The 15,657-nt window shown below is 41.9% G+C and overlaps 1 protein-coding gene across 1 annotated transcript in view; it reads right to left on the bottom strand.

Moving 5' to 3' along the window:
• arb2a (ARB2 cotranscriptional regulator A) overlaps window positions 1-15,657 on the bottom strand; it is a 158,115-nt gene that overhangs the window by 77,017 nt on the left and 65,441 nt on the right. The window contains exon 8 of the mRNA XM_003452666.2: window positions 9,309-9,428. Within this exon, the coding sequence (XP_003452714.1) occupies window positions 9,309-9,428 (120 nt within the window). The remainder of the gene's footprint in view (window positions 1-9,308; window positions 9,429-15,657) is intronic.

The following is a 15,657-nucleotide window of genomic DNA, read 5'->3' as shown; positions in this document are numbered from 1 at the left end:
GGCTAAGATAAGAATTTTGAAGTGGCTAACTGGAAAAAAATCACATTTACTGATGAACACAATTTTAAGATTTATGGAAGTAACAGAACTGGCAATAAAACACAATGGGGGGAATACTAAAGCCTAGGAAGGTTGGCACTGGTTATTTTCACTGAAATGACTCCATCCTGGCCAAGGAAAAATAACACTTCATTCTCAAAAAAAATCCTCTCTTTAGCATCTTAGTTGAGTAAGATTCACTCTGCAGTAACACAATGAACCTAAGCATACCTCCAAACATTACAGAAACTGTTCGAGGACCACAAAGAATCCAGACTTGGCAACTGTGATGGATTTTCTAGCATGGTCACCTCAACCCACTGAACAGTTTTAAAAGTACAAAAACTGAGAACGCCAAGAATTTGTGACATCACAAAAAGCTTTTAGGAACACACAAAAATCAGGCTGAAAAAACATGGATCACGGTTTGCACAAAAATGCTTTAGGGACACTAAATATTAAGACATTCTAAATGTACATGAGCCAACTTTTCATTCGAATTGCATGCTGATATTATAATGTATCATTTCAATACACTCATGTAAAAACAAAAGTATCATTATTATCTATTCCAGAGTTTTAGACCCCAGTTTACCTACATGCTTGTGATTTTACAGAGGCAAACTCTAAAATGGGTAACAACAGGAAACAGGATTGTTTGCAAAACACCTGTTACCACATTCCAGACACCTGTCTGGGTACAGTGGCGATTGGCAGGGCTGGACCTGGCATGTCAAATATAGTATTGTAAAGATTATTGCATACAAGTTCAAACATATCAAAAAAGAAGCAAGGAACCTAAACCCTGAGTATGCAAGTACTCTTAATTATACTTCCAACTTATAAATTCAAATCTCTATACCACAATGTGCAGCAAACAATGCTTACTGTGGTATAAAAATGAAGTCCATAAGGAGGGGATAAAAAACCCTCAAGCAACCCTTCCCACATCTGACACCCAGCAAAAACTTATATACAACTGCACAAACATTTACCACACAGAGAGAACTTAAATATATTTATATATTATGTATATTTACTGCAGATGGAAACAGGTGGCCGTAAACAGAAAGTGTACTCCAAGATATTCTGCAAGCATGTAATGTATGTATGTGCTGTATTCAAAGAGGGCACTTAAAATCTGTAACCATGTTTTTGAGGGGCTGTTGTGGTGGCTGGCTGGTTGTCTGGTTGGCACCCACACATTTGTGTACTAGGAGACAGATGCATTCTTACATAAGACCTTATATAATGATGCCCTGTCCTATCCAATAAGAGTGCTCCTTTTTCACTCTGTGAGCAGGAAGGTTAGTGTGGGTTAGACAACCCTTCCTCAACAGAACCACCACCACTTACACTTACACATCCACCCCCCTAACTCCTGGCAACGAAAAATAATGAAAAAAACAAGCCGAGCGGAGGGAGAGATGGATGCAGGTCCTTCACATCCTGTACGGCTCTATCTCCTCCGTCCGTTCCTTTTTTTCTGGTTTAGTGTGAGATGGAACCCAAACAAGCAGGGCCGTGTGTGTTTGTGTGTGCGTGCATGACATGGAGACGGAGAGAAAGGAATAGTACTCCACAGCTGGGCTAAAAACTTCTATTATGTAGTTACTGTAGAAGAGCTGGACTAAGGACAAGGAATTTAGGACAGCAGCTGAGGGAACACGATCCATATTTCTTTAAAACTATACAGCTGACAGACAAGAAGAAGGGGCAGGGTGGAGCAGGGTGGAACAGGCTGGCCAAGCATCACAGCAAGTGTCAGAGCCTAGGGACTATATGAAAGAGAAACTGAGGAACAGTGAACACAGATGGATGGATGGATTCTGTGATCGCTTAAGGACACAGAGTGAAAACGGTAGGGCAAAGTGCAGAAAGAGCAACTATGCTCCTCCCTGTAGCACAAGCTTCTCTGTCTCTCATTCAGAGGCAGTTACTTACTGTTTGATATATCTATAATTGGTCAGCACACACTGTGAAAGGTTTTAAAAGAATTGAATTGCAGTGAAACACTTGAGTGCCCTAAACAGGGGCTAACATTCTTGGCTACACAGGGAGCGAGCGGGAGAAATTAATGGCAGCCCTTTTTGATGTGCTTGATCAGAAATGTATTTATTAACTGCAAAGGGGAATAGTAATTAACCCACAGACAACTTGTTTTCTCTTGGTCTTCTCATGTGTCAAATGGTTCTTCCCACAAGGCCCCAGTCTCCACTTGCCAGCTCACACACACACAGACACACACACACACACACACACACACACACACACACACGCACACCTCCCATCACATCCCACTGGACTACTTTCACTTCAATTAAGCAGACTGTGCGCAAGCATGTATATGTATGTGTGTGCATGCTTGTGGGTAAGAGATTGCAATAACAAGTAAGAAATACATTGTGGCTCATTTAAATCCCATGTGTATATTTTTATGTTATTTCTGTAGTACATTCCTTGAAGCAGAGAAAAGTCTAGAAAAAAAATCACAACAGTGCTCTTTACTGTATATGCGCTCTGTGTGTGTGTTTGTGTGTATATAGTGGTTGGAACTGTTGCCTGACAGCAGAAAAGTCCTGGGTTTGAATCCACCGACCAGCTGGTCCCATTCTATGTGGAGTTTGCATGCTCTCCTTGTACTTGCGTGGGTTCTCTCCGGGTACTCCAGCTTCCTCCCACAGTCCAAAGACATGCATGGATTAGATTAATTAGCAATTCTAAATTGGCCAAAGGTGTGAATGCAAGCGTGAACGGTTGTCTGTTTCTCTGTGTTAGCCCTGTGATAGACTGGTAACCTGCCCAGAGTGTACCCCGCCTTTCACCCATGACAGCTGGCATAGGCTCCAGGCCCAATGGGGCACTGAATTGAATATATATATACACTACCAGTCAAAAGTTTCTCATTTAATGGTTTGTCTTTATTTTTACTACTATCTATATTGTAGATACATGCTGAAGACATTAAATATATGAAGAAAGATATATGGAATTATGTATTATATCTCAACTTCACAGGTGTGTCTTGTCAGGGTTCATTTGTGGAGTTTCTTGCCTTCTTAATGGGGTTGTGGCCATCAGTTGTGTTGTGAGGTCAGGCTGGTACACAGCTGACAGCCCCATTTGACAACTGTTAGAATTCATATTATGCCAAGAACCAATCAGCTAAGTAAAGAGAAAGGACAGTCCATCATTACTTTCAGAACTGAAGGTCAGTCAGTCTGGAAAGCTGCCCCAGGAAAGGAAGATCAAGAGTCACCTCTGCTGCTGAGGATAAATTCCTCTGAGAAACCAGCCTCAGAAATCACAAGTTAACAGCACCTCAGTTTAGAGCCCAGATAAATGCCACACAGAGTTCAACTAGCAGACACGTCTGTACATCAACTGTTCAGAGGAGACTGTGTGAATCAGGTCTTTATGGTCAAATAGCTGCTAAGAAACCACTACTTAGGAAAAGCAACAAGCAAAAGAGATGCTTTGGCCAAGAAGCACAAGGAATAGACATTAGACCAGTGGAAATCTGTGCTTTGGGCTCATGAGTCCAAATTTGAGATCTTTCATCCGCCGTGTCTTTGTGCAATGCAGAAAAGGTGAACGGATGGTCTCTACATGCATGGTTCCCACCGTGAAGCAAGGAGGATGTGTGATGGTGTGGGGGTGCATTGGGGATTTATTCAAAATTGAAGGCACACTGAACCAGCATGGCTACCACAGCATCCTGCAGCGACATGCCATCCCATCCGGTTTGCCTTTATAAATGATAGTCCACATCATTAATTTTTCAACAGGACAATGACCCCAAACACACCTCCAGGTCGTGTGCCGGCTATCTGACCAAGAAGAAGAGTGATGGAGTGCTGCACCAGATAACATAGCCCCCACAGTCACCTGACCTAAACCCAATCGAGATGGTTTGGGATGAGATGGACCACAAAGTAAAGGCAAAGCTCCAACAAGTGCTTCGGCATCTCAGGGAACTCCTTCAAGGCTGTTGGAAAACCATTTCAGAGGAACACCCCATGAAGCTCATCAAGAGAATGCTAAGAGTGTGCAAAGCAGTAAGCAGAGCAAAGGTTGGCTATTTTAAAGAGTCTAAAATATAAAACATGTTTTGAGCTAACACACCCATAACCGGAATCCACAAGATTTAACTCAACTGGATGACAGCAGAATTCTGTTTTTGATCTCTGATCAAAAGATGCCTTTGTGAATGTAAATATGGACGATATAAGAGGCAAACCACTGTTAACAGCCCAGAACAGAAAAGTCCAATCTCACTAGAAAAGACTGTCTAATATTGGAATAAAAACGTTTGGACAGGTGAAACCAAGGTGATCGCACAACAGATTGATGTAAGGATAAGAGTATGGAGAAGGATGACTCATGATTCCAAGTTTCCATAGCTGTTTTCAAACATGAAGTCTGGAAAATGTCATGAACCATGCTGGAACACTGCAAACAACGGTTATGTTTTTATTACTGGTAATACGGTTTAGTACACTACAGAAGACACGCAATGCCTACTTACTGTGAACTCACTAAAGCATTACCTACATGATTCTCACTTCACTACAAATGGCTGCAATCGAACATCACACGGGTTTTTGTGTAGCTGGCCTGTTAAAGACAAATGTCTGAAACAGCTGGATCAGGCATTTGTGGTCACATGCACCTCCATCACGTAATGTCTAGAAAGTTAAAGTCTGCACTGCATGTGTGAAAATGGCCAATGTCAAACATGGTGGAGGTCCAAATAAAATCTGGACCTGATTTAACGTGTTTGTATTAGTGTCGAGATGAGGTCAAGAGCATTTGACATTTAAAGGCATAAACTACGACGGCCTCAGTGGAAACTTGATAAGAACATATTTGAACACCCTGACACCAAAAGGGAACACAAGGATCTTTCAAGTGTCTGTTTTAATGTTGTTTTCCCGCATACTGCATCTGGTATATGCTACTTATTCATACTGTATATGCACATAATATATATATGCATGTTTTGTACATCACAAAAGCACACAGTCTCGCAAAGTGAGAGTGTCTGAGTGAAAGAAACACAGAAAGACAGAAAGATTCAAATCGAGAGAAAAGCTAGTGTTCGTCACACAGTGAAAAAGCCCAAGAGATTGTGAAGCTGTCACAGACAAAACAGTGCATGAATATTTAGCAGCCAAATTAAAATTACAAAATACAAAACAAAAAAAAGAGTAGGTGAAAGGAAAACAAAGAAAATAAAACATCCCTGAAAACACCAGTGGGACAAGTGCCCACCTTTCATCCCCCCATGAAAGGCCCTATCCGCTTAGCTTCTTTCCTCCTCTACTTCCTGAGTAAAAAGGAGAGATATAATAATATTGGGTGTACTGAGTCTAACAGCAGATCCCCCAGATCAAGAAACCTGCAGACAAGCAAAATAAACCCTGCTCTCAGATCATAGAAAGGCCTGCAAACACAATTAGCGCAATGTGTTAGTTAGCAAGCTTCCTAAATTGCAGTCCAAACTAACCATAATCATATTTTGACAGCTAATGCAACTAATCACTGTTTCTAAGAATAAAGCCATTTTCACACATGTACTGCAACTCTGAGTCTTTCTATACACTAGAAAGACTTTGCTTTGAGTACAGGAATGGTCACAAGTAGTCATCCTGTAGCCCGCCTCAGGACGATTATACCCTAGTAGACAACTTTCCAACAACTTAAACCATTAGTACTTAAGAAGTACTCAAGTAATGATACAGGTACTAATAATAGCATGCTCTCATGATGAAAACAGTGTATTACTCAAATATTAGTAAAGGTACTTTTTGATTTTTTGGATGAAAACCAAGCAAGAAATAGTACCTGAGCTTGACTCTTAAATGCTATTATGACTTGGGAAGGATAACCCACTAATATGGCATTTATTATCTGCACATAAGCTCCAATATTGCAGTTGGTAACTCTCACTAAAACACTTACAAAAGAGTTGGATCATTATTATGTGATGCACAATCCATAGTAAATTTAAGACTGGAAAATAAAACATTAACCTCAGAGGCCTTAGTCTAAACCTCAAAAGACACATTGTAGGCCCATTTAGCTGAAGGGTCGGGTTATAAAGGCAAGAAGCTACACAAACCTTTATTTTCAACCTGTCCTTTGAATCATTAATTCTGTAAAATTCTCTTCCCTCCCACCATCTTTTGATCTATCTACTGTCACTCTTAAGGTCAGTCTTACGGTGGAGAGATCTACATGCTGCACAGCAGATCTCAGCAACACTTTTGTTGGACTGCTATTCTTTCCTTATCAAGACAACTTTCCCTTCTTTCCCTCCTGTTCTTGATGTGCAGAGAAGTACCGAAGGACAGGGATGAAGCAGATTGTCTAAAAAGATAAAACAAAGTAGATAGTTGTAGTAGTTTCTTTCTCAAAGAGACTACACATTTTTATTCTTAATCTTTTGACCAAGCTTCACACATTGTCAGCCTGGTGACTTTATTTCTGCGGTGGCCAATGCTAGTATCACTGTGTATTTGTCTTTACAGTGCTGGGAACAAGTATTTACTCCCTTTTTTATATCTTAGTTTTTTGCATAGTTGTAACAATTAAATATATCAGATCATTAAGAAACTTTAATAGTAGACAAAGATTACAAATACAAAATGCAGTTTTTAAATGATGATTTTATTTATTAACCGAAAAAAGTTATCCAAACCTAACTGGCCCTATATGAAAAAGTAAATGGCCCCTAAACTGGTTGTGCCAAGAACTGCAATCAAGTATTTGCAATAACATACAGCATTTGCATCACCCCACTCTTCTTTGCAAAGTTGTTTAATTCAGCCACATTGGAAGGTTTTCCCTGTCTGTTCATGCCAAAGCATCTCAATCGTATTTCTGTGTGGACTTTAAATAACCTTCCAAAACCTTCTTTTTTCTTTTCTTCAGGGCACAAACTGACATTCTCCTTTGGCAATTTCTGGTAGAGAGCAGAATTCGTGGTTCCATCAATTACTGCAAGTTGTCCAGGTCTTGAAGGAGCAAAGCAGCCCCAGACCATCAGACTACCATGTCTGAATGTTACAGCGGAATGTAATGGTGACTCAAACCTTTCAGAAAGTTCAGCATTTGTCTCGTCAGTCCAGAGAACATTTTCCCAAAAGTCTTGAGGATCATTAAGATGTTTTTTGGGGAAAACGTGAGATGAGCCTTTATGTTCTTTTTGATCAGCGGTGGTTTTTACTTTGGAACTCTCTCATGGAGGCCATATTTGCCCAGTCTCTTCCTTATTGTCGAATCATGAACTCTGAAATTAACTGAGGCAAGTGAGGCCTGCTGTTATTTAGATGTTCTGGGTTCTTTTGGGAACTCCTGGATAAGTCGTCAATACGCTCTTGGGTTCGCCACTGTTTTCTCTATTTGTGGACAATGGCTCTCATCATGGTTCACTGGAGTCCCAAAGCCTCAGAAATGGCCTTGTAACCCTCTCAGACTCAAAGTCAAAGTCAAAGTCAAAGTCAGTTTTATTTGTCAATTTCTTCAGATGTACTTGCCATACAAAGGAATTGAAATTACGTTTCACACTGTCCCATGCGTAGACATAGACAACAATAAAGTGCAGATGCACAAAATTTAGGTAACATACAGGATATAACAAGACAGGACCTACACATAACATATAATAAAGTGTTCCACAGTGCGCCCTGGAAAGTAGTGTACTAGTCTACTTGACGTAGTCCCAGGTTGTGGTTGGTAAGTGTTTTTGTTTTAATGCAGCATAAGACTGTAGCAGCAGTAATAGTAATATAAATAATATAAATAGTGCTAAAGAAAATACTAAAAATACTAAAAATATATAGCAGCAGGTGTGTGCAATTGTAATGCAGAGGTAGTTGTTTCCAGTCAGGAATGTGGAGAGTGTTTCCTTGTTGTGGAGTGTGTGTGTGTGTGTGTGTGTGGGGGGGGGGGGGGGGGGGGGGGTCCAGTCTGTCTTCCTATACTCCTGCCAGTCTGGTGGTTCTGCTGGCTGGGAGCTGGGAGGGGAGAGAGTTCATCAGTCTCACAGCCTGGTGGATGAAGCTGTTGGTGAGCCTGGTAGTGCGGGAGCGGAGACTTCTGTATCTTTTTCCGGAGGGCAGGAGGCTGAACAGACAGTGCACGGGGTGGGTTGCATCGTTGACAATTGTGATGGCTTTGCGGGTGAGGCGGGTGGTGTAGATGTCTTGCAGGGAGGGGAGTGGTACACCAACTATCCTCTCAGCTGTTCTCACAATGCGCTGTAGAGCTTTTCTGTTATAGTCAGTGCAGCTACCGCCCCACACAGTGATGCAGCTGGAAAGGATGCTTTCAATGGTTCCTCTGTAGAATGTGGTCAGGATGGGTGGTGGAGCACTTGCCCGCTTGAGTTTGCGCAGGAAGTAGAGGCGCTGTTGTGCTTTCTTGGCCAGTGATGCTGTGTTGGTGGTCCAGGAGAGGTCCTCACTGATGTGCACCCCCAGGAACTTGGTGCTGCTCACCCTCTCCACCGCAGCGCCGTCGATGGTCAATGGGGGGTGACAGGTGGGGCCTCTCTGGAAGTTGACAATAACCTCCTTGGTCTTGCTAACATTTAGCAGGAGGTTGTTGTCTCTGCACCACGTGGTCAGGAGCTCAACCTCTTTCCTGTAGTGGGTCTCATCGCCCTTGGTGATGAGCCCCACCAGCGTTGTGTCGTCCGCAAACTTCACAAGGTGGTTAGAGCTGTAGGTTGTTGTGCAGTCATGTGTCAGCAGGGTGAAGAGCAGAGGACTGAGCACACAGCCTTGTGGAGCCCCTAACAGATGTCAAGGATTCTGTTTGACTGTGTTTCTCGGGATGTGTTGCTTTTTCAGATCTTCTGGCCAATTTTATTTTGTCAGACAGGTTCTATTTAAGTGATTTTTTTTATTCAAAAGGGCTGTAAGTAATCAGACCTGGGTGTGGCTAGTGAAATAAAAAAAAAGGTACTTTTTTATATAGAGTTAGATAGGTTTGGATAACTTTTTGTCCCTCAATTTTACTCTAGTTATTTTTTATCATTTACATGTGAGAAATCTTTAAAAAAGAAATCAGGAAGGGCAGGAAATACATTTTCCCACCACTGTATTATTGTGTGTGTGTGTGTTTGAGAATAAGTAGTGTAAGGGTCTTTCTCCATGAACACGTACAACAGTGTTTGTGTTAACAGGAGTGTATTGTCCATTTCAGTGCATGCTTTTGTTGGTAGGAGGTAGAAAAGACAAGCGGAAAACTAAAACACTCACCAGCTCAACGAAAGACAGTCCTCCATAGCTATGGGCCATGATGAAGACATTCTTGGCTGCGGCTCTGGACACAAAGTGGTCCCACACGTACAGCACATGTTCCTCTGAGGAGCCGTTTTCCTGCAAGACAAAAAATATGCTTTGTCATATCCATAACAAAGACAATTCAAAGAAATCCTTGACGCTTGAAGGCTACCGACAAACTCCAGTTGTGCAGCTACAAAACATTTAAGAAGGGTCTAGCCAATGACAATGAAGCATCAATAGAGTTATTAAACTCTATTGATGCTTTAATGCTACAGCATCAAAACCTGCCCCTCTAGGCCCAGCCAAAAAGAGAGAAATTCAAAAGAAAAGTGGATGTAGCCTGAGGTGATTTCTACAAAGAGCCACACTTCAACAGATCAATAAGTCTTGCATATTGCAAATGCCCCAAATGTAAAACTCAATAGGCAGGATGACGTAACATTTAAATCTTAATTTGTTCCCCCGTTGCTGAATCAATGGCCCATCTAAACACCAGTAGAGGCATAATGGGAAGACACCAGGGCAAGGTCAAAAAAAAAAAGACGACAGAGAGGAGACATATGCACGTACACACAAAACACACACTCGAGCACAATGTTGATAACAAATAAATTCCCCTACATCTTTTCTCAATCTCATCTGCATGTATACAGTTGTGCGCACGCGCACACACACACACACACACACACACATGTGCAGTAACACGCAACCAGAAGACATGTTTAATTAACCTGAGATGTAAGTGCTTATCTGGGACTGGAAAGAACAATAGTAAGTGTACAGCTGCGAAAAGGGCAACCATTAATGAACTTGTGACATTGATTCCAGACTTTGATTTTCTATCAGGCTGTCTGGTTCACAACAGAAATCAACAGTGCATTCGCACAAGAGGTTACACTGCACATGAAACTGTTAACTGAAGACACCTGTATCCTGCGATTCAACAACACGAGAAAACTGTAGCCATACGAAACGCAAACCTGATTATTTACACACATACTTCTCTTAATTGGCACGCTTATGCATACAGAAATAATATCCTAAAGTAAACAAACACATGGCTTGTTGGAGAAGAAACCCGCATCTGTTAATTGAGAGTCAAACTGTTCAATCAAACTCAAAAAAGTAATTAGTAATTTTATGGTAAAGGACAGAGGAGGTATCTTAAGAGACCATCCTTTTACTTAACGCAATTCTGCTTTCATTGTGTGAGGACACTGTATTATGTCAGACAGATAATTACTTCAATATTCACTCTCTTAAAGGTGGTAACTGAGAAGAATGTGCTCAACACACAACTCATACACACACACTGCAGACAAAGATGTGGTTTAAAGTTTAGTTTTAGTACAAAGTAATCGAGCTTGTGATTTGATTCAATGTTTTCACTCACGTGCATCAGTGTGTGCAAGTCTGTGTGCGGTTGTAGTATTTGATGATGTGCTGATGTGTGTTTTTGTTGCCGTGTTTGTCTAGAGGTAAATTAACCTGTCAGAGTGTTTGTGTTTGCGCTAGATTAGCATGAGGGGGGTTGTAGTGTCACCACCAACCTCCATTCACAGAGCGTGATGCAAGAGCAGGCAACTTCGCTCTGCCCTGCCCTTCTGCCATCAGGGCTATGCCTTTACTTTTCGCGCATTCATGTGTATGTGGTCTCCGGCATGTACGCGGCGGCTGGCTGAAGAAGAGTTGTCTGTCTGAAAGGCTGTGACATCAAAGCCCTTTGAAGTCTCCCTCTTCTCTTCTCCACCATGTCGCCCTTCATCTATGAAGCCCATTTTATTAGCCTGCCTCCTTTTTTCACTCTTCCCTTCTCTTCTACCTTCTTTTCTCCTCCACTGATGCCACCTGTTCTTCTTCACACTCATTTGTCTCCTATTTTATCACTTCTCCACCCAAGGTTCAGTGACATAGAGACATTAGACATGGCTTGCCATTCTATGTAGCATGCATACCAACATCTATACAAGTCCAAAAGTGCTGTTATCACTGGGGCAAAACCTGGCTATGAGTAAAACGGACAAGGTATTAGTTTTTTGTCCATGTGAGGACAAGATAAATGTCTTTATTTGTTCCTATACTATGAATCATAATTTTGGAAAACACTGCAGGGTTTAACATGCGGTGGTGTGTTCCTGACTCCTTCACCTAACCTCACGCACACACAAATTTGCACATACAGTCTTTGCCTTAGTATCAGGCAACTGTGACTGACTACCTGACATGACATTGTATTGAATTATCTAAACAACATTTGCATATTGTTGCAATTATCTCCTAGAGTTAATTTGCTGCAGTGGAGTCTGCTGCCCTGTGAGACTAGCTTCCTGTCACCAGCTCTCACACGGTATCTTAGTTTATTTATTTTCCAGAGATTTTTTTCCTCTGCCTTTGAGGGTGTGTATGTGTGTGCATTCGTATATCTGTGTGTACTGTGTGTGCATGTGCCAGTACTGTCAGAACAGCATCCCCACTGCACACCTGTTGCCAGCACACTTCAACCATAGCTGTCAAGGGACATTTGAGAGTGTGTACTATGTGTTTACCACATATATAGGAATCCATACTGTCCCCTCAGTGAATATAAAGTACAAATCCGAACTCTAGACACCCAGGACAAAACAGTCTCCAGATGCTGAAAGACAGCTTTTTATCAGAAAGTTATAGAGAGTGAGAAAGGGAGTGAGGGAGAGATACATAACAGGAGTACAACTGTGTGTCTAGCAGAATTACTCAGTGAGAAGAGTTTGACATGTGCTTTCAGCTTCAAACTTGGAAATTACAAACCTTTAACCACGCCAACATTCATCCAAATGCACCTATATCAATCATGTGAATAAAGTGTAATGTAGGTAGTGACACAACAAAGACTTTGAGAAACATTTAGGGAACTCCATGCTTAAAACATACTGTGTGCAAACTATTCACACACGTTAAAAAAAATACAAATGACTTCAATGAGTCAGTGAAACAAAATGTGGTTTCAGCCAAGATCCTGCTACGCAATCAGCAGAACACTGATTTCTAGTAATAAATTAGAGTAACATTATGCATGAAGATCTATCCCACTTTCAGTCCATAAGTGGTTCCAACTGTTAGCCCTTTGTTGAAAGTGTGCCTTCCAATTGTCTAGTTTCAAGAAATTGTTCAATTTAGCTCTTTCCATTACTTACACAATAAAGACTTACTCTCCAGTCAAAAGCCATACTTAATTGCAGGCACCCAAGAGTGTGCACACAACACACACATGTACCACAAACACACACAAACAGGCATGCTCCAGTACATTCACACAGATTGAAACTCGCGTAGGCACACACTGGTTTCTTCAAAAGTTTGTCCGGTCCAGTACTTGCCCTGTGTTTATTCAATGTAATGAGAAGCAGGGAGAGGAGAGCAGAAGAGAGGAGTGCACTGCAGCCAGAATAACAGCCTCAACGCCAACACAAACCCAGTGTCTGACCAACACAGGAAACAATGAATCTAACAACATCAACACACTCTGACAAACAACCACTGCAGACCTCCCTGCTCCTCCCTTCTGCTCCTCCTCTCCAGTCATCCAAAAAGATAGCGGATGTCTGAGGAAGTTGAAATTTCAAGGTGGGAGACGGTGAGCAGTGTGGGCTGGAAGGAATCTAGTGGATAAGAGCCATTCTACTTTTTACACTCAGAAACCTTTCAGCGGAAGCCAGAAGTGTCAGGACAGTGTCACGGGGATCTCTAAACAACTTCATTGGGTTTAGACTCTTTTGCTTGGGCAGATACGGTTCCAGTCCAAAAAAAAGTATAGGGAAAGACACAGCACAAAGAAAGCTGAAGAATTATTTAAAAGTAACAGAATGCACAGGTCACACAACAATGTCTTTCTGCAAAGGAAGAAGAAAAAACAAATTAGTGAAATTACTCAGGACTCTCGTACTCACTTACTTTTGCTCTCTCACTGACAAGCAGAAACACAGTAAAGACTGGCTGACCAATCTCTCAGTCTCTCAGTCCCCTCATGCTCTCAGGCCACACACTGAGTAAACCAACCTGCAGCCCTAGTCATTAAAGTCTTTAATATGTCCAGCTCAGTGCAGAACAGGATTGTTTTCATTTGGGCTAATGACTAAATATTAAATAAGCAATGTAGGTAATTACATGTTTGGTATTAGCAAAGAGGTTATTAGAATCAGTTAGTTTGTGTTTGTTTGTGAATGACTGCGTGCATGATTCTGTACATGTCTCTGCGCACACAATTAAATAGCGGACCTCTACGACACCTGTTTGCAATTGCATTCTAATCAATGTCTGGGACGTGCAGTCCTTTGCCATCGTTTTCCTGTTTTTTCTTCCCCTCCTGTATTTGTTTCATTCTTCGCTCTCTTTAAAGGCAGACAGAGAGCTCAGGCGAGCTGGAAGCTGTCTGGGAGCTGATGGGTCTGCTAGAGTGGGGGGAAAGGAAGGTATGGAGCAAATTAGCGGCAGAGATGGGAAAATAATGACTGTGGCATTGTAGGTAATTAGCAGGTATACTACCTATGGAGAGTTGGGAATATAATGATGCGAGAAAGAGACGGAGAAAAGGGAGAATGAGGTGAAAAACATGTGCAAGACTAACAAGGGGGGGAAGAGAGAGAAAGACAGAGAGAGAAATATATGTGTAGGTGTGTTACTTGACTTTGCAATGAGGGGATATACAGTGTAAGGGGGAAGAGAAAGAGCCAGAGAGAGAGAGAAAGAGAGAGAACGAGAGAGGGGGATGCCAGAGAAAGGAGCAAAACTACGGCGTACATGTCATCCCACGTTCAGATTAGCGTGCAGAGACTGTATACAATAAAATAGCATGACCTTGGTAGGGTCAGTCTGCTCTGACAATATTTGCCAGGGCATTGTTTCAAATCAATAACTCATTAACAAAGTACAAAGGAAGTTGCTGTGGGTTTGTGAGATTCTTTATTAGAAAAGAGCGTCTGCGGGCCAGAAAGGTCATCACTGTGACATCTTGGCTAGCCTCGTGCTGCCGCCAGGATTGTCAGGTGAAATTACTGCGAGTCATTAATTGACATAAGGCAAAGGAAAGCGGGCAGGCAGACAAGGCTGTGTTTGTTCCAGGATGACCCTGAGGTGCTGTGTGTGTGTGCGTGTGTGTATGTGAGTGTGTGTGTGTCTGACTATATCTTCATTCGGGTCAGCCAGTATCCACAACAGGGTTGTGTGCAAAGAGGGAAAGAGACAGAGACAGAGACAGGGAGCTCAGTGGGTGGGGAGGTGTGAGCGAGGGCAGGATGGATGTGTTTGATGGTTGACCTGAGTAGAAGATTGGGAGCAGGGATCTGAGACCAGCTACACTTGTTCTGCCCCAAGCGAACTCACAAACACACGTATGCATGCATGCACATATGGTGTGTACTAAATAAGTGTGCTCAGAATTGCACACACACACACACAAACACACACCAACAGCACTTAATCCAACAGACCTTCCCTTTTAAAACTTTGAGAAGTTAAAGCTAAACTGCCGTAAACACCAAACTCTAATATAGAATAAACTTAAAGTTAAAAATGCCCAACACAGCATACCTAAAAGACTTGGCTCATAAAAACAGATACACAAGCACACACATCAAAGCTTCTTCACTGCCACATTTACACGGACATACACACCCAAATGCAAAAGTGGCATCTAGCCAATTTGCTCTCTGCAGCAAGCTTGTGAGCTGCCCTCTTGCCCGGGTCATTGACCTCTTCTCTGACTAAGTTCAGAGGTTAATCAAGTCCCTACCTGTCCTTGGAAATGCTGAGCCTCACTTCTTGGCAAGGCTGCAGATCAAAGGTCAGATAAACTGTGTCTGTATGACTGCTTGTGGACCACAAGATGGGGCAAATAGGTGAAGGTGACAAAGAGCAAAAATCCACAGAGCAACATGGTAGTACCGTGTCGCAATACAAATGTCAGACTGTGAACTTACGTGTTCACATCTTAATGTTTATGATCGAGTTTTGGTGTGTTTGTGTGTACATCTGCGTGCATGTACCTTAGAGAATTTGTAGTACAGCACGAAAAGCAACTTCCTGAGCTAAAAAAGGGAGCCAACCAAAGTGCCAAAACTTCAGTTCAAAACCACTGACTCCTAAAGCAAGTCTAACCCCATAGACTTCAATGCGCAAATCATCCAACTTTACAACTGAAATAAACATGTGACAACTCTGTAAAGTGTAATTTTTATATAACCTAACTAAATTGTATTAAGGCATAAAATTAGAGGTGGGAATCATCAGACATCCCACCATATGATATTATCACAATGCATCACTCAAAATAGAATATTTTTTTGTT

Source organism: Oreochromis niloticus, linkage group LG12 (assembly GCF_001858045.2).
Source record: "Oreochromis niloticus isolate F11D_XX linkage group LG12, O_niloticus_UMD_NMBU, whole genome shotgun sequence".
Lineage (NCBI taxonomy): Eukaryota > Metazoa > Chordata > Actinopteri > Cichliformes > Cichlidae > Oreochromis > Oreochromis niloticus.
This window is presented reverse-complemented; position numbering and strand designations above follow the sequence as displayed.